General features: G+C 46.7%; 1 protein-coding gene across 1 annotated transcript; it reads left to right on the top strand.

The window, feature by feature from the left end:
- Nucleotides 1–151: 151 nt before the first annotated feature.
- On the top strand, nt 152–6001 carry LOC124212021 (integrin beta-PS-like). The gene is made up of 14 exons (XM_046611695.1): nt 152–460; nt 1052–1488; nt 1910–2009; nt 2093–2263; nt 2474–2572; nt 2650–2820; nt 2900–3058; nt 3148–3279; nt 3588–3893; nt 3957–4169; nt 4397–4525; nt 4664–4850; nt 5004–5143; nt 5381–6001. Exons 1-14 carry the CDS (start codon nt 302–304, stop codon nt 5456–5458), a joined length of 2481 nt encoding a protein of 826 aa, XP_046467651.1. The 5' UTR covers nt 152–301; the 3' UTR covers nt 5459–6001.
- Nucleotides 6002–19563: the final 13562 nt, after the last annotated feature.

Below are 19563 nucleotides of genomic sequence, written 5' to 3'. Positions count from 1 at the left end.
CTAATTCGTCGCAGAAGTGACACTGTGGAGGTTGAACGCAATCAAAACTGTACGCTGACGCTATGCTTGTATCGCTGCGTCATACTTCCGGGGCATACCGCAGCTTCCGCTGTTTTCTCGTCACCCGTGCCTCGCCCTTGTCGTAAAGTCTTCACTTGACGATATGAGCTGACAGTTCACGGTACTTAGAGCAGTATCTGCAAGGTGGACTTGAGATTTTTTAATTATTGTGGGCCTACGTAATAGTCAGTAATAAATAAACAATAAGAACGATATAGTAATAGCGAAGTTGACTTGAACGATGGGCCTTAAGCCGGGAGTCAGGGTGCTGGTGTGCCTAGTGTCTATTCATCTAATAGTTGCATACGGCTACCCGGACACCGAAGACATCTCCTGCGAGACTAAAGAAACCTGCGCGGCATGCATCCGGACACCGCAATGCGTATGGTGTGCAGATATTGTGAGTATTGAATGCGTTATAGGTATATACATATATATACATATATATATAGTATTGAAAGAACCAGGAATTCGAGCCAAGAACAATGCTGCGGATTAACGACATCTGGGTGTTCGAAAAATCAGCGCACTAGACCTCTGCTGCACCGCTGATTGCTGAAATTTTGGAATTTTCCAATGACGAGATAGAAACCGTGGCTATTCCTGAATTAAAGATGATGAAGTCTTCGTAAGACTTTCCGCGTTCGATTCAACTAAACTACATAATCTTTCGTCTGACATTCATTCGAATCAATGGGATCGTTTCGCAGTTGAGAATCTTTCCGACGCAAAATTTAGAGAAAATTGAAGAAGTTAGAAACTGCCAACGAGTGTGCTTTAAGTGTAAATTGTGTAACGATTCACGGAAGCTTAATACAGCAATGGTATTTCTCATGTTCACGAGATTGCCGTTCAATAAACGGAAGTCCGGGTAATTTAAAAAGTTTCACCGCGTATGCTCGTTGGATACCTACATCATTTTTTAATTTTTTATCACGTCAAGTTTGAAATTTATTTCTTTAAAAACGTACGTATGCTCGTTGCATTACAGCGACCAATCAAGTCCGAGGATGCCGTTGAAAATATCCCCGAGCAACCACGCTGCACGCACCGAAAATTCAACAGTGAATCATGGTGTCGCATAGATTTGGTAGTGGATAAAAACGAGACGTTGGTCCTGAACGATGATCCATTTTCCTCCCAGCAAAATAATCAAACCCAGGTGAAGCCGCAACACGTAAAGATATCCTTGCGCCGTCAGGAAGAGCTGCGCATAAACATATCTTATCAGCAAGCCAATGATTACCCTGTCGATCTCTACTTCCTCATGGATTTATCCGCATCAATGGAACCTTATAGAAACAATCTTGCTAAGTTAGGCGCAAAGGTGGTAGAAGCCATGGGCAAACTTACCTCCAATTTTCATCTCGGGTTTGGTAGCTTCATCGACAAGGTAGTCCTACCTATGACAAACACGGAGAGAGAATGGTAGGCATCAAGGATAATCTTGAACTGATGACAAGCCTGGAAAGCTGTAAAAATTGTTAAATATCAAAGACTTACGTCATACTTTAAATTCGAATTGTTAACAGTGTCTATTAGTATTTAGGCTGAGAAATTCATTCTTCACCTTTTCATTCATTCGGATGAATGAGTCTTGAGTTTATTCATCGTGTGATTATCTATAAATATCTATGCGCCTGCATAATTATTTTTCTTCTCATTCTGCCTATGACACAATAGATGTATGAATTGATATTTTTCCTCGGAGAGATATGCAATTTTATCAACATAATTAGAAATAAATGCTAATGCGAAAAATATTGAAAATCCGAAATATGTATATTCTACTATAATATTTATGAAATTAAAAATTATTCTCTCTCGATGTATCACTTTTTAATTTCAGGCTTTTAAAAATGTGCAAATTGAAGGATGGGACGCCGTGTGCTTTACCCTATGAATTCAAGCATCAAATGAAACTGGGCACGGATGTCTCACTTTTTACGGTATGTGCGATTCTGCCGATACATCTACAACAAGTTAATACGTCAAATCTCCGTGTATCACTCAAGTCCTGTATTTTTAACAGACAAAAGTAGAAAAGGCGGAAATCTCTGCTAATCTGGACGTCCCAGAAGGCGGTTTAGATGGATTAATGCAAGCCATAGTCTGCCAGCATGATATCGGTTGGCGTAAGAATGCGCGTCGCCTTTTGGTATACTCATCCGATGCCACATATCACATAGCTGGCGATGGCAAGGTGTGTATGATATACGTGTAATACACTACAGTACGTCGATTCAAAGTGAAACTCATTGTAAATAAAGCCACCAAATTGAGATGAGTGGCGGGAGTGATGGGTCTTAATTAATAAGAGCTACTCCAGACCATGCCGCACTCTCTGAAAAAAACGGAATACTTTCCTTTCAAAGGTGTGACAAGTAATCAAACGGAGAAATAATTTTTACAGCTAGCAGGAATCGTTGAACCAAACGACGAGACGTGCCACTTGGACGAAAAAGGTGCCTATACACACGCTGAAATCCTCGATTATCCCTCCATAACGCAGGTAAGCAATACTTCAGAAGACCGGGTGGGATAGAATGCAGACTGCAAGCCTAGAGATTGATTAATTATTTATTACAGATAAATAAGCAAATTCAAAAGAACAGCATTAACGTTATATTCGACGTGACCAAAGCTGTGAGTGAGAATTACCGGGATTTGAGCCTGCGTATCAACGGTTCTTCCGTCGGGCTCCTCGACAGTAAGTCTGACAATAAGACAGTGGTGGATATCATCCTCAGTCAGTACGAGGTAGCGTATACATTCTTCACTGGAGTGACGATTAGGGTTTGTGGAAGAGTTACGAATGTTCGCTGCAATCCTGTTTCAGACACTAACTAACAGCATCACGATGACGAGTAGCCACCCAGAATTCATCGAAGTCAAATTTTTCTCCCGCTGTATGAACCAGTCGGCTCCACTCAGTGAGACTAACGAATGCGGCGGTATCCGTGTAAATAAGTCCGTGCAATTTGAGATTTCTATAAAGGTGGGGAAATTAAAATGTCGTGATCATGAATTGAAATCGCATACCTTGATACTCTTTAATTTTTATGATTTCGTTACGGTCGCATGCAGGCCATCGAGTGTCCCGAACGGCCCGAAGATTGGCACCAGATAATCGAGATCAAACCGCAGGGAGTCGACGAAAGACTGACGATCGAAGTCGATCTAATCTGCGATTGTCCGTGTTCCAAACCTGACAACGGGGTAAGATTCTACACAGACGTTCAATTTCATTATACTAATTGCAAGTAAAGCGATTTGGTCAGCGCCGTGCGATTGGGGTGGAATTAGTTACTCAAAAATTGTTCAATAACGTAAATAAGATTGTTTTCCCAGTGTAGTATATTGAAGGATACGTGAGTATAGATTAACATATACGACACAGAAATGTTCAGATCCAATCTCGTTTTAGTGTTAAATTTAACAAAACTTTGTTCCTCTGATTGATGGCAAAAGTCACTACTATATGTTGACGAAGTCCTTACGTTCAATTTCATTTTTTATTCGCGCAGTACTTCAAGGCCAACGCGCCTGAGTGCCACGGCCAAGGTAACCTCGCCTGTGGTATTTGCGAATGCAACAAATATTTCCAAGGCAAAGACTGCTATTGCCCAAGAAATGGCCCCGAAGTGACGGAAATATCATCCACCGGCTGTGTACCTGCCAACGCCACGAAAGCGGAGCCCTGCAGTGGAAAGAATCGTGGCAAATGCGTTTGTGGGAAGTGCGAGTGCCTCGCGGGACCAAAACAGGGTGATAAATATATGGGGAAGTTTTGCGAGTGCGACAACTTCTCATGCCCGCGGTCCAACCTAAAGGTGAGATCTTGATTAAAAAATCTCTACCATTAAAAGGCTTTCACCACGTTCCACGTTTTTTAGGTTTGCGGTGGTCCATCGCGGGGAACGTGCTACTGCGGTAAGTGCAAATGTAAGCCGGGTTGGAACGGTGATTCTTGCGAGTGCAGCACGTCCAATACTTGCATTAACCCGGTGTCTGAGAAGGTGTGCAGCGGGTTCGGGGAATGCAAATGCGGTATCTGCGAATGCGACACTACCAAGGGAAGAACCGGGCAATACTGTCAGGACTGTCCGGTACGTAAAATACCTCGTATGGTCGAGATGTCGACTGTAGAAATGTTTTTAGAAAATCGTGTGGGAAATTTCATGTCTCATGTCACGTTCGATAAGGTCGGTGGACGGTCCGTGACAATTCATATGATGAGACATCGACGAATCGATCAGTAAAAATTTATACGAATTCTACATTTTCAAAGATAGACCGAGGAAGGTATCGTTTATCATAAACCTGAATTTTACAGACGTGTTCGAATCAGTACTGCGAGACTTTGAAGGATTGTGTTGAGTGCTATGTTCACAAAACTGGACTCGCTGTGGTCGGAGATGGTTGCGATTCAACTCAGTGCGGAAACGTTGAAGTGTCCGAAAAGGTGGGTATAAAAATGACTAACTGTATGTACGTAAGAACGTCAATCCCGTCGGTGCGTACACACCGCGTAGAGTTCAATTATACAATGACTAGGAGAAAAAATTGCTTAACGATGCGTATGTGGATACCAATACCTCAGGTTGAAACAATCGACGAGCCGGAGGCAGATTCCAAGTATAAGAAGTGTGTGGTACCCGACGACAATGGTTGTACCTTCGCGTTCAAGTATGAGGTTGGAGGCTACCAAAGAGGAGACCAACGATTTGACACAGTAATTGCCGAAAAGAAAAAGAAATGCAGTGCTCTTCCTTTGTTCAGCCCGCTAAGTAAGTTTATGCGTTAATTTGCACGGTCTACAGAATACTTATTTACGTATAAGTCAACTTCACGGTGTGGAGTGATTCACCCGGCATATTTTTTTCGTGAATTTGGGGTGAGAGTAGAAAGTTAAAACAAAAAACGCGTTGTTCTTTTTACAGCCACGGCAGCGGGAGTGATATTGCTTACGCTCTTTCTTGGGCTGCTGGGTCTTCTTGCCTGGAAAGCAGTGACGATGTTCCACGATCACCGAGAATACGTCAAATTTGAAAAGGAACGCGTATGCGCTACTTACGAAGGGGTGAGACACGATCTGACCCAATTTTTATTCCGCTTATTAGACGTCGATTGATTTTGGCGCCAACCGAATTTTTCCCCTGAATTATAGATGAAAAAATCAAATCACGTGTTATGGGGCATTGATAAGTCCGAATCAGAATTACTTTTGCTGAGAAAAGATTACTCGCAACGTTTCGTTGAAAAAAAAACGTTTATTCCTGTCTGTAATCGGCTACGGGACATTGCTTCGCTGTTACAGGGCACAAATCCAATCTACAAGGCCGCAAAATCTACTTTCAACAATCCCATGTTCGGCACTGAGTCCACAGCCCAGTGACACTTGAGGGGAGAATCCCACCTGTTCATCATGGAAAAGCGTTATTCGTGATATTTTATGTAAACTAAGACTTCAAATCTACTGTAGCTGTGAATGGGTCAGCACAGCGTCGTGACGAAGGTCGGAAAACTGAGTGAGAAATGAAAAGTTGTTATTCGCACTTTGTGAAACGAAAGAGCGCTCGAAACTGAATTATCTGATAAAGAAACTAACACCAAAAACATAAAAATATAAAAAAATTGCATGCTTATAAAGCATCCCTGTATGACGTAGATGAAAAAAAAATTTGATTATTCCTCATCTCGTTCTGTAATTTTGTTAATGTAAGAACTGAATAACGGTCGCCGTTTGAATCAGTATTCTAAAAACATTAAAACTCATATTTAGGGATCTACTTGCAAGAGTTGCAGCAAAATGAGAAAATATCGGTGTCACCTCAAGAATTGTTTTAATACAAAATGAAATCAACTGTTCCTATGACTGTAACATGGTAAACTTAAAAAAAAAAAAATACGGTTCGTTCAGTTGCTCGCAGCGACGTGAGACTGCACAAAATTGATTTCATTCGCAATATTACGTCGATATGAGGCATCAAATGATTAATTATAGCAATATTTGAAATCAGTCAAATTATGACCGAAATAGGACAACCCACAACCTCTCAATTTGAGTTTCAGAAACACAATGAATTCTGACTTACACACTAAGAATTATGGCAATAATACTAATCTAAACATCTTACAAATTTAATATAAGTACGGTCAATCATTATTTCATCCGGTTACATAGTATTATTATTATTCTATTACATCTTCTTTTATATAATTCGTGAGTCACAATTGTTCTTAATTCCAACGTCGTTTCGCGTTATTTGCCTAAGGTAATTTGCTGATTTGCTTTAAATGTAAGTAGGTATTGACATGAATTTTTCCTCGGTATCATTGCAACGACTTTCGTTTGCTGATATAAACAGCGGAAACGTGGATAGATGAATACATGAAAAATCGAATTGATAAGTCGATCTTACGGCCGTACCTTATTTCTTCCGCATCTAAATACACCTGTAAGTCCAAGGCGCGTTTCGAACCAGTAATTTTAAACGCTAACAAAGTTGAGCTGCAGGGGTCGATTGAGGAGGCTGCAGTCCTGGAGAATCGAGCTGCGCTGATCACGTTACGGAGAAGTTACACCGGCGGTCGGTTGTTACCTAACAAAAGGTTTGATTTTTTGCTCGCAGCCCACAGGTGAATGGGATTTCTCGGCACAGTGTGTACTTTGGTAACACACAATTAGTACAACAAAAGGTACGGTTATTATGAATCCTTGGAAGCGAGGGTGAATTCGATTTGAAAAAATGAAGACGTGGCGGAGTTGGACCGATGCTTTCCGCGAACCGCATAGTGTATAAAAGTCGTCGCCTTGTATCGTTAAACCCCGTCTCAAATCTGGTATCTGTTCGTTTGTCAATCGCGATTTCCAGATTTAATTACTTACCTCGATGACTCGCTGCCAGCAGCATTTCCAATCGGGCATCCACCCACCCCTTCCACCGATTTTCTATCCGTGCGGCTAGATTCTCAACCCCAACCCTTCGCATCCTGGTGGATTAAGTTGTTGTTAAAATGGATTGAGTTGCACTGTCCGGTCCTGCGAAGGATGCGGCCATTCGATGCTTCCCAGAAGGAGTGAGCCTCGAACTAGGTAGATAAAGGGTTGAAAAAAGAAAGTGAAAGAAGCTAAATCAAAAATAAAACAGTCGTCCTTACTCAAGCAACGCCACGAAGAGGGCGATTCTTCCTGGAAGTATCCTGAATTACGGGATGAATCGGACGATTTAAATTGCAAGTCAGTACACGGCCGGAAAGTTTCGCTGCCGCGTTGCGTATCGGGGGGGAGTGCGACAGATCGCTTTATTTGCCCCTATTCTTAACCTGCTCTATCGACCCGTGTCCCAGTTTTATTTCTCGTTGGTCAAGCCTAAATAATACGCGTGATACACGGGTAGACAAACAGCTCGGTTGGATCGATTGCTTCTGCAGTCTCGTGATAGGTACAGAATTTCAAAAAATACTAGTCGGAACTAAAAATCTCCACAGAGACTTGGATCCGTGGAAAGTTTCGAATATGAAGATTCGTCCATTGGAAGGCATTATGGAGCATCGAATGTCGAATGTCGTATAATTTTTCAAAGGGTTCTGTAAGAGGTATCGAAATTTCCGCAGATAATTTCGTTTCATTGGTTCCGTCATCGTCACCGTCGAACTTCTTACAGAAAGCAATTCCGTATCACGCGGTGACTGGATGAATTCAATAATTTGATACCTTGCGTGTTATAACCGAGAATACCGAGCCAATATTTACCCGGTCGTGAGGCAGAGTGCAACATCGTTTTCCCCTGGCTGGATACCGCGACATTCAAGTCCCGACCGCTAGCGCCGTGATGAAGAAACCCCGCGAACCAGCGAGACGGCATACGCCATGCTGTTTAATTGGCGGGTAACGAGCCGCCCAATCAACGACGCGCATCTCCGCCTCGCGGGAGCGAGGAGTACCGAATGAAAAAAAGGTAGGTAGTAATAATAAGAATAATAAAGATGATTTTTTCACAGAGCCGCGCGGCATCGAATCAATGCGGCGTGCATGCCACGACTCCCCGCGGCTGGTTACACGGGGCTTGAACCGCAAATCACCTGTTCACTGGATTCGTAAGAATTATACCGGATAGGCGTATACGGAAAGTTATACGGAACCGACGGTACCTGTAAGAAAAACTGATATTACACGTACGTAGAGACGATCTTGGGGGAGGGCGAGGATGAGAGTCGAGGAGAGAGTCGCGGCAAGCAGGCGGCAGGACGGGGCGCTCTCTAAATCACGAACGCGCGTCAAGCGCCGTGGCTCAGTTTGGATTTTATTGATTATTTTACGAGCGCGAAGAGCGTACGGCACACGGTAAATCTTAGCGCGTGGCGCGTCAAGGATCGGCCTACCGTGCCCCTCGCGCTCGAGTCGAGGGGCCCAATTATCCGGGCCGTACGAGCAGGCCCGGACATTGTTACACGCAGCGTGGACATCGCGGAAAATTTTCATCTCGCTCGTGTTCGGTTGCAGCAGCCGGGACGAGCCGATTGCGGCCGGCGTGGATTTACGTGGATCTGTACGTGCAAGCGATCGCGAGGAATATGTACGGGTTATACGTATAACCTGCATGCAGGGGTTCTCGTATAATGCGGGAAGGCGCAACATTTAATCCATTTAACAAACTCATTACGGATGAGATATTTCTAACGTTTACCGTGGGCCGTGCGCGATCCACACCGCGAACGATCCTCCGGGTATTAGCGGTTGGCACCCCTGCGGTTTGATTTACGGGCCCGTGCTAACGAGCCGGGGCCATCGCGGCGTATCGCGCTCGTGTATGGAGGTATAAGGTGCAGGGTACCTACACGTACCCATAACCGGGACACGATATAACTACCCATACACGCGTCCCGCAACCCTCGGCAGCTTCGGGGTATCGCGCTCTCACACCGACGCGGCGCACACACGTTTTACGCCGCGGAGCCCGAGCGGCGGGACCCGGTCAGTCCCCACGGGCTGATTGGCCCGTATTTGGTTATAATTAAGGCCCCCGCGGCAGCCATTAGCGAGAGCGCAACAAACAACATTGTTCTAAAAACTGAAAGGACCGCGTCGCGTAAATCATATCGGTTTCCGAGGGGCCCCGCGCCCCTTCCTTACCTTCGGAGCATTCGGAGGATCGCGATGAGGAGGGAAAAAAAAAGAGAGGGAGAGAGAGAGAGAGAGAGAGAGAGTGATCAGCACGCGCATACGGTTGCGACCGACCTCTGCGTGGAAGCATTATACATACACACTTACACAGGTATAGTCACATTGCCGAACGCTGTCTGGTGGCGGAAAATATGACGGAGTAGAATGTCCGACGATGGAAATCCTTTTGCATGGCATGCGAGTCTAACGAAATATAAAAATTTGAACCCAAAGTTTCGGTATCTCGATATTCGCTGCAGTATACAATTGACCCGAATCGATCGGCTGCCGATTACTTTTTTCGCGCCGTACCTACTGCCCGGCCACGCCTCACGATACGACGGGTACCAATACCCATCTCGAAATTGTGCAAGTTCGAAAATCAATTACCATCAAACGTAATTGATGCGCGCATACTCGCGCACGCACAGTTCGTATGTTCCCAGGTCAGACTGGGAGCAACGAGTAGGTATCGGGTAGAGTTGTCCCGATCCGTAGGTATAGGTTGTACCATGTTCCAGGAAGCGTGTGGACGGACCGCGTATTGATGGATTCGTTCCGGAGCAGCTCCTCGAACCCAATTACAAACAACAAATCATACCAGCGTATAATCGTATTCATTACACAATACGACTAGGTGAAACGCGCGCGGTCCCCATTAACGCTTCGAATGCCGGTCGTATCATGCCTGGTATACCTACGGGATATATGTATAAGGTAATATCGTTGTTTGTACGAAGAGGGACCACCGTGATACAATTTCATATCCTCGCGGTGTAGAATGGCCGACTCGAATCTGGACCGCTCTCGCCTTACCGAATATAATTAATGGAGCTGGTAATGAGCTGATTATTATTAATATTATTTAGCCGGGGTTAAGCCGGCGCGACCTCAAACTGGAGCCGTCGAGTCGAGCTGGACCTTAATTGAATCTGCCAATCACCGTAATGAGCCCTAGCGCCAGTCCTCCCCCCACCCCTTATCTACCCATCTACCTACCTACCTACCCACCTACCCACCGTCTCTGTAATAGTAAAGTCCGGACTCACCGGTTGCCCACGGCTCGTGTGTAGGTACGTGCATATCCAAACTCGTTGCATTCGTAGCCCGTTCAACTACCTCATGCGCGCCACTCGTAACTCGTTGTACGATGAGGTGCGCGGGGGGTTTGAAAATGTTAATATCGCGAGGACTGCTCACTCCGTCCGTAAGTAGTGATCGTCGCTGCAGGAGACGAGGTGAAGTCACGAGGGCTGATAGGTCCTCGAAAATTTATGTCACGGCGCCCAGGCGTCTGATTAGCCCGACACGGAATCCTTCGCGCCGAGAGGCATATTTTCGGCCGGTTGAATGTCGTTTGTGACCCTCCGAGGACGAGGGCCCAGCTGCGGCAGATTGCCGTGTCGAGCTTAATCGGTAGGCATTAGGAGCTAAAACCTTCATACCTGCTTCGAGAGACAACGCGCAACTTCCGACGGCTGGATGTGTCTGCGTTCCTCTCCGTGGACGAGCATCACTTATCCGTATTATGGAAGGAGACACCTATCGATCTTATGCCCGTCAAGATCTCTTCCTCAAATTCAAGGATACCCACTTATCGTTTGTCGTATACTTACATCTGTGTTACGCAAACTGAATTCCCGAGTGTAAAAGTCCCTTAAGACATTTTCAAATCCGCCCGTGCAATCTGATTTCGCGGATTTGATCGTACGCGCTTCCGAAGTAGAAATACAGCTTCTGCGATACAACAGAGTGAATTTGTGAATTTGGCGGTAAAAGTTGAGATACAGAGATCAATTAGAGGCGATTCGAAAGAGTCTCTCCGCTGCCAACGAGCCGTCATGAGTTCGTACGTATGCCTGTAGGGCCGCATACATACGGGGGTTAAAGGTACGGCCGACGGCCGTTCTAAGGGCCAAAAGACGGATGGGTTTACTTATTGTAGCGTGGGGTTGGCGGGGTACAAGTAGCAGTGATAAGCCGATGCGAGACGAATGTTTACTCTTAGTTCTCGCGATAAGAGGCTGCCCGTCGTCCTAGCTGGAGCTCCTCCTTGACGCCGTCCGTCGACGCATTCCATGATGACTCACCTAAACCTCTCTCCGGAGCTGAGAGAAAGAGAGTGAGAGAGAGAGAGAGGGCGAGTAGCCCGCAAAGATTTTACTAATGTAAGAGTTTGAGTCTACGGCGCCGGCAGGAATTGGTGCAGATACCCTAAGCCACATTATGCGGTGCGTCTACTCGCGGCTGTGGTTTTTCTCGGATTCTTAAGGACGTGTCTAGGACGAAAATTTTCCCTAATCACCGGAAGAAGCTGCAAGTGTACGGCTGCACTCGGTGGACAAGAACGGTGCAGAGATAACCGCGCGGAATGTACTCTCGGTTTTCTCGATTTCCAAGCCTATAGACGCTGCGAGCTGAATAAATCAACCACCTTACGATAATATAACTGTGCATTATATCTACATCTATATGTGCCGGGCATATTACGAAACCTGCAGAGAGTTTATCTAATGACATTTGTAACTAATAACAAATCTCAATACGGGGTAAAGTTAATTGAGGACGCATTCTTTCGATACTCACGGGCGCATTGCTCGACGACGTTTACGAGCGGCACTCAATAATTTATACACATATTTCCCGGGGCTATACGCATACTTCGTCCTCCATATACCTCGAGTATTTCAAAGAAATGGGAAACGGTTGGAACGGTATGGAAATCGGTTCTGATGCACGTAACGTTCATTTAGCAATCACGGTGTCCTGAACCTGAAATATTCCACTCAAAAAACAATCCTTGAAAGCGATGAACGTTGATTGATGGTCCTTACGATTTTCATTGGCAAAGGGCGCGCGAATAATAAGAAGAGTGGTTGCATTGCATTGAAATCTTGCACGTATAGGCAAAAAATTGCAAGGAATAGTAACGATACAATACGGTATATACTATGCCCGTATCTCACGTTACGATTGTACGCAAGCCGAAACTTTGAAATATACTTACCAACTATAACAATGACGACCTGATATAATAATTCTCTTATTGTGCTGAAAATGGAGTGTGTTGCATTCCATTTTCCTACTAAAATAATCTGAATTAATATGTGACATTCAATCTTGATTTTGCACGTCCATTTGTCTTTAATACTAGATTAGTTTGTGGCAAATTGTTAAAATACTGCACACTGACGCCTAAACACATGTGCTAAAACTAAGGCGCATTGAATAAACAGCTGAAACTTGATAGTAATAGGTTTGTGATTATTGTACCCCTCCCTTTTTCCGAACCCAGTAAACTATTTGATCTGTTTTGGCTGTAACTTTTAATCCGTCGTTCGACTGGGACAGCATTACTATTTGTGCGATTTTCGAACCCCGAAATTTTCCCGTCTAGAATCAATGAGTGAGACTTTTGATAGACTAAATGAGTCCCTTGTAAAAAAAAAATGACATCCAGAGCAACGTTCGAAAAACAACTCAGGGAACACTAAGAGATGTTCTTATTTTTCGGCTGTGAATCTGGGCTCGTTGCTCGCAGCGTGTTCAGATTGCGCGCATTTGGTTCCTCTCCCAACTTATTCAAGCACTTTTCAAAACCGTCAAATTTTCACCAAAAATCCAAAGGGGTTAATACAGTGCGACGGTACCCATGACCGATTTTATCGAAAATCCGAGCTCGAAGTTCACTTTAAATCTTCAGTTCCGCGGCAAGGTTGAGCGGGATGGCCGTCGAGCCCGAGGAATTAATAGATTAGCAGAGGGCACGTCTCCTCTTAATTCCATCCCATTATGCCCCAGCGAGCGAGCGAGGTGGTATCGCCGATTACGGGGAGTCGGGCAGAATCCGGAGGCCCGGCGCGCCTGTCTCGCCCCGATCCTCCCGATCGCCCGTAAGAATTAGTCGGAATTACCCGCCGGTGGCCCCGGAGCATCGTCTTTCGGTCCCGCGGCTCCCCCGAGTGCCGTGCCTTCGACAGAGGCGCGGTACGTGGAGGCGACGACGTGGAATTAGCGGCAACCGATTATTACCTATCGTCGGATAGATATATTTCAAGCATTCCGGGGTAAAGCGGTGCTATTAGCGATGATCAGCTACCGACAACGCGCTCTGTGCCTACTTCCGTTTGTAACCTGCGGTATGAATAAAAACGCGTGTCCGCGGCGAGCGGCCGCCGACGGGAATTATACGTGCCCGCGTGGTACAAGCTACTCGGATTATACCCGGCATGCAAATGCGTAACATGGCGGGCGAAGCGAGGCGAAGGGTGAAATTGTTTTAAATACCCAGCGGGGGCCCGTGGGAAGCCCCGCAACGGGCCCGTCTTCGTCGAGATTATTTATTGATAAAGGTAATTGTCAGTTCCCGAACACGCGAGAGAGTCCGAGATTCGAGTTTCGCCCCGGCGATCCTTATCTCGTCGCACACCCCGCGGCGGGTCCGATCCGCGAGCAAAGTCGCCCGGTGTCAATCGCAATAAAGGTAATAGCGTTCGCCGCGTCGCGGCACGCCGGTGTGACTTTATCGCGTCGCATCGCGGTTTATTTCCCCAGAACTTGCGAAATAAAATTTCGCGACCCCCCGCCGAGGCGCAGATATACGGCGAAGCTAGCCGAGTAGCGAGGCGTTTGTTACATATACGTCTATAATTCCCACGCGACGTGCGGGAATTGAGAAGTTTGAAAAACAGCCGCGAGTGCAGCAGTATTTCGGAAAAACGATTCGGCGTGCCGTAAAAACGTGAAACAAAACTACGTACAACTACAACAAAGGATTCGCGAGAGGCTCGCAAAGACGAAGTGGCAGGGGTCGTAAAATAAAGTTAGAGGAATTTATGTCACCGTGGATATACCCGGAGTATAAATAGCGTGGGAGGATCTTTCGTTTGCTCGCGAGCCAAAATCGCGCGTTCTCAGTGCCCGCGGGTTCCCGGATGGGGGGGTGGGGGGGGATATCGACAAAGTTTACGAAAGTTGAAAAGTCTCGCCGTTCCTCTGCCGCTTAACGTGCATTGTACACGTGAATGTGCGGGCATACACTTGCAGCCGGACGGACAGATGGGCAGACGCAAGGGCATAAACGTTACCGACTCTCGGTTATAAATTTCCAGTATTACGACTCAGCGCCGGATCGCCCCGGTGTGTGTATAAGGTAAATACCCGCGCACCATCCGTATATAACATTCTTCTCGATATTTGATGAGATATGACCGTCGGAAGAATAGGAAAAAGAAAATAAATAATATTTCGGAAGCCTGCAGGCTGCGTCATATGGGGGGCAGCTCTACCCTCGCCGTATACGCTCATAATACGGAATCCTCGGTAAAGTTGCCTCGTTACCGGCCGAAGACTCCGCTCGTACGTTACCGCGAGGATCTCAATATAAATACCATTTCCGGCTGTGCGTATATATATATGTGTGTGTGCGTGTGTATCAATGCATGTGTACGTATTACCGCCGCATGGCGGGAACGCCCGAAACAACACTAAGACGGACGAAGGCGTACGCGACACGCCAGCGTAAAACTAACAAGTTATTGAATTAGGGATGATTACAACGAACTCCCGCCCGGGTCACCCTCGTGCGGGAAGAGCGTCTTTCCACCCCCGTGCGCCCTGCTGCCCGCGCCCCGAGAGGGCCAATAAACGGGGATTGGATACTCGGGGTGGTCTCGCCCCTTACGTTCGCCACCTGTTGCCGCCCGATCGGCGGACCCACATCCGCTTCGAACATCGTAACCGTCGCACCTTGTACCTACTCGGGGGCCCGCTTTACACTCGCAACTTGCCAACTCGGCGAATTCAGGGGGCCCCTTAGTAAGTCCCGCGACGCGACGCCGGCCTCGGCCGTTCGGCGTTATTTATGCCTTTGGTGAGGCGACACGGCGTGTGGGTGTCGAAACCCGGTGCGCGCCCCGGGAGCTCACCGGAGGCCCGGTACCTGCGGCTCCAGGACACCGAGAGACGCGTGCTCTCGCGCCTAACGTCGAATACGGATATGTCGCGACAACGCCGAAATTAAGACACTCGGCACTACGGGAATACGGGGGAACCGAGCGGGCGAGGATTCGGAGGGAGCCGCTGCAGGTAATTCCTGATCGAAAACGATCGAGGATACTAACGCTTGGCTCGTTTCGCTCCGTAGTAATAAAGTGGGAATGAAATTATATCGCACACGATTGTCGGTGAAGGTGAAAACTTCACGGATCGCTGAAAGAACTATACTGTAGCTCGGTGTTTCACGGGGCGAAGATTGTACCGAAACTGGTACGTTTAACCGTGGATACCGTGATCAAAAAAAAAAAAAAAAAAAAATTAAGGAACATTACACACGTATTATAGGAACTGGAATTCCTCGAAGATTATAGAAGCTAGGATGATACGCTCCAGAGATCCCTCCGAACAGCCCAGCTTGGCGCCACTGGGACCTTTAAATTATCAAATTACGGTCCCATTATTTCACGAGGAGCAAGGCGACGTTTACCTCTCGTAAAATCCGATCTTAACGGGTAAAAACGACGCGGACACGGACTCTATTTGAATGGAACCACGGGGGAGTGGTTCCTCCCTCTTCTTCAATGGCTTCTTATTCTTGTTGTAATTTTGTTTATTCACCTCCTTTATGAAAACTGTTCCAACAAGCGGACAATCGGGATCGTGATATACAGCGGCAGATGAGGTGGTGCTCACTGTCTCGTATGTTCCGGCTAATTTCTCGCGAGTCTGCGTGTCTGGGTGTGTGGACGAGTGAGCGAGAGAGCGAGTGGGACCGGGTCGGCGACTAATTTCCATATACCGATCAGAACTTAATAACAGTCTGTCTTAATTAAATTAGGATTCGTTCGGAACCTGGTTCGGATGGGCGTGTCCGAGTCGATCCGTGGCGGCGCGGCGCATTCGTCCCTCGTAAAGAACGGTTTTTTAGAGGCTGCTATCGCCAACGCTGTATATAAGACATGCGTGTACCCGCTCGATATTCGGACTCATAGAAATAATTAATCTATCTCGAGGGAGGCGCTTGATTTGTTGTATCCACGCCTCTCCCGCCACATTGTCTAACCTCTGTTACAATCCAGGTCCATGGCATCGACGATCGGCGTCCGGGTCGGCCTAAACGGCTGGCATAATATTCACATTCTTTATTCTTTAACGACGGCCCGTCCGTTCGCTCGACGGAATCCTCGAATGCATTTGTTTGCATTGGATCTTGAATTTTTACGATTATATTCCAATTTATTACGAACCGAGCATTTTAGGAGGTTCCGACCGTTTCGTAGCGGGGAAGAACTGATTTCGTATTCATGGGTCTTGTGCCTCTTTCCCTCCGCACCCCCCCATCATCTTCTCGGCCCTCTCGCCGGGGTGTGCGTGCTTTGGAAGCGGTTCAACTTCATTGTTGCGTACGTATGGGTTATATGTATTTTTGAAATCCCGAGGAAACTCGAATATCCTGGATACACGCACATCGGAGTAAACGAAGGCCGCCCACCCCCGGCCGACGTACCTTATACGTACGTTATATATGTCAGCGGTATACGCAGCGTATAACTTTGTGAACTGTATAACCAAGTTAATTACGGTGAGATATAACTGATTAAAATTTGAGAATGGCCGTCGTATCTCAAAGGGAAACCAGATTTTACGACCTCGAAACTTTTTACGAAACTATATAATACCCTCGACTATAAAAGCGACCCTAAGTGACGCGGTGGAAAAATTTCTACACTTAATATTTATCGGCCAACGAGTCTAGTCAGCGAGTCGCCTAATGTCATTCGTTTGTTCTTTTTCATCCCGTTTATGCATCCGACACATAACACGCACACAACTTTGCCGGTAAGTTTTCAACCAGTCAGGTACTTAGCATCGGTATTAATCTACCTGTTCACCGAACTCTTTTCGGTTACGGTCAACGGGTACGTAAATAATGTGTCCGTTTCTATGCGAAGGCGCCCGCGCTAAACCACCCGTGACATTAACTGACGGACACCTTTCGATGCATTTCAAAATTGTTCGAGCTCGAGTACAATAATTACCGGTAAATAGAAGTGGTTCGATTTTTTCATTGTAGTTCAAATGCAGAGACTTAAAACTTTTGAGTATCGATGCTGAGAACAATATATCCGTGCACTTGTATTAAACTTGACGAGCTTCGTACGAGTATATTTCTATCCACTCCGTGAAACGGATTGAACGGCAAACTTGCCGTACATTAGCAAATGTTAACAAATGGTTTTTCCAAATTTGTTGAAACACCTTGAAAATACCGTAATTAGTAAAACGCGAGAATGTCTATTCAAATCTGAAATTCCCATTTATTGATTTGTGCTCGATGTCGAAGAGTTGGAAAATATTCGGGAACACGGTATGCAATTCGCACAGCAAACGAACAAGGTGCGCAACCTGATCCCGGGCCACTTTTATGGTAGCAAGGTAGCCGTAGTTATAAGTTTGTAGCATATCCTGTCCCCGTCCCCCGTTCCTGCAGAGAGGGAGAGCCTCCTCCGCCGCAGACTGCGAGCGATACCCAAAAGCGTCGTCCTTGTTGCTCCTGGTGGCTGTCAGCGCGACTTTGAAATATCGTTCTACCGGCCAACTAGCAGCCAATAATTAGTTTACTCCTCATTACGGTTGGCCCGAGTTATTAGGGGGCTCGAGCTAAGAAATCGAAGAACAAAAGTCTAATTAACCGGACGTTTAGGGGTCAGTCCTGCGCCGAGCGGACTCGGGCGCGCGTGTAATATTGCAAAGGTCCGAGCCCGCGAGGACGTGACAGCGAAAATTCGTGCTAATCACGGAATCGTCCCGAATGTACCTAAAATTACAAAGTTGCGGGAAAAGTCTCGCCTCGAGATTCGATCGAACATCCCAGCGAACCCTTCGGCGTCACAGCCAAAAATCACAGATTCCAAAAGCACACAAATTTGTGAGAAATGAATCATCGGCACGTCAGTGATTACGAACTGGCTCCCGAGACGAGGGGCGAAAAGGAGTGGTGCGCAGGAGCCGATCCCGTTAATCACCGTGTAATTAACCCTCCGAATGATCCGATGGGAAGATACCGAGGACCGCGGGGAATCTGTTAACCGAGCTTTCATGGGAGTTGAGCTTGGATCGGTCCGTGGTCGCGGTTTGCAGCGTGTGACGTATCGACCATTTTCCTCGGGGCTGCAATTTTCTTTTTTTTCTCTCTCTCTCTCTCTCTCTCTGTCTCTCTTTGTTTTTTGTCTTTTACCGATAAGTTTCGAAAAGTGGAGCAGAGGAATCGCGAGGCGTATATCGTCGGATTTCGATCAGGGATCGAGAAGATGTTGTCGGAGGCACGGACAATAATTTCCCCGTGGTAGGATCTTCGCGTCGTTCGAGGAGCGCGGCGCATAGGGCGTTACCCGGCATTCCAGGGTAAATTAACTTACCGAGCGTAGGCAACGGCTGGGACCCGTTCCCCGCCAAATATTCATTTAAAAAGGTAAATGCAATTTTGGAGTTTTACGTGATTGAGATAATGCCTGCCGATTAGCGTCCCCTCGTACCCGCGAACGCGGCTCGGTAGCGAACGCGTTATTACCGAAATTTCACCCGCTTTATATACCCGCCGATCCGCACTCAACCTCCCTGTATCATCAACGCATGCGTCCACGGGTACGCGCACTTCGCTATTATCCGGTGCTCCGCTTTTTTTCAAATCAGTATTTTCACCTGTTATCGAAAATCGCCTGTTCAGGCCAAAAAATTTCGTACCTCCGTGTAATGCGACTGTAAGCGACTGCTGTATCATCGAAGCCTGTAAGATATGTTACGTAACACGTAAGTACGCATAAAGCAAAAATGTCAAAAAATCACCGTGCACACCGTGTTCGGTATAACTTGATATCCAAGAAAACTTCGGGAAGCATCGCAGTGCGACGATCGCGTGTCTGGCGTTGGTTAGCCAGGGTGGCGGGACCGGAAGCTCGATACGAGGTACGACCTAATTGGCACAAATTTATCGCTAGAAGTTTGGCTATTTGGTCTACGTTAATTATCATTCCAAAGAGCCCACGCGATATCAGTTTTTGTATGAAATTGAGAGAGATGCGACAACGCCAGGTAGCACAGCGCCGTTTACCACCCTGTGCCAGTCTGCACATTTCAATTAGGACCAATACCGGTGTACCTAATGCCGCGGTTGGTGCGCAGAAGCCGGTCCAGATAAGAGCTGCAGTTCCGCAGCATCGTCGCGTCTCGAGAGGATCGAGCTGCTGCAAAGTTTCTCCGCAGCTGCGGTGGGTCGTATTTATTATAATAATACCTGGATGCCGGCATGCGACGCGGCCTTGTCCGCGTTCGCGATC

The sequence above is a fragment of the Neodiprion pinetum genome, chromosome 2, assembly GCF_021155775.2.
Source record: "Neodiprion pinetum isolate iyNeoPine1 chromosome 2, iyNeoPine1.2, whole genome shotgun sequence".
Classification (NCBI taxonomy): Eukaryota; Metazoa; Arthropoda; class Insecta; order Hymenoptera; family Diprionidae; genus Neodiprion; species Neodiprion pinetum.
The sequence above is the reverse complement of the archived record's forward strand: the minus strand, read 5'-3'. Positions and strand labels throughout refer to the sequence as shown.

What these genes read in the sequence shown, in the direction of transcription:
- LOC124212021 (XM_046611695.1), top strand. Translation starts at nt 302, where the DNA reads ATGGGCCTTAAGCCGGGAGTCAGGGTGCTGGTGTGCCTAGTGTCTATT. An exon ending in ACAAACACGGAGAGAGAATG is followed by an intron (nt 1,489 to 1,909) that starts GTAGGCATCAAG and finishes TTTTAATTTCAG; the next exon opens with GCTTTTAAAAATGTGCAAAT. An exon ending in CGGATGTCTCACTTTTTACG is followed by an intron (nt 2,010 to 2,092) that starts GTATGTGCGATT and finishes TATTTTTAACAG; the next exon opens with ACAAAAGTAGAAAAGGCGGA.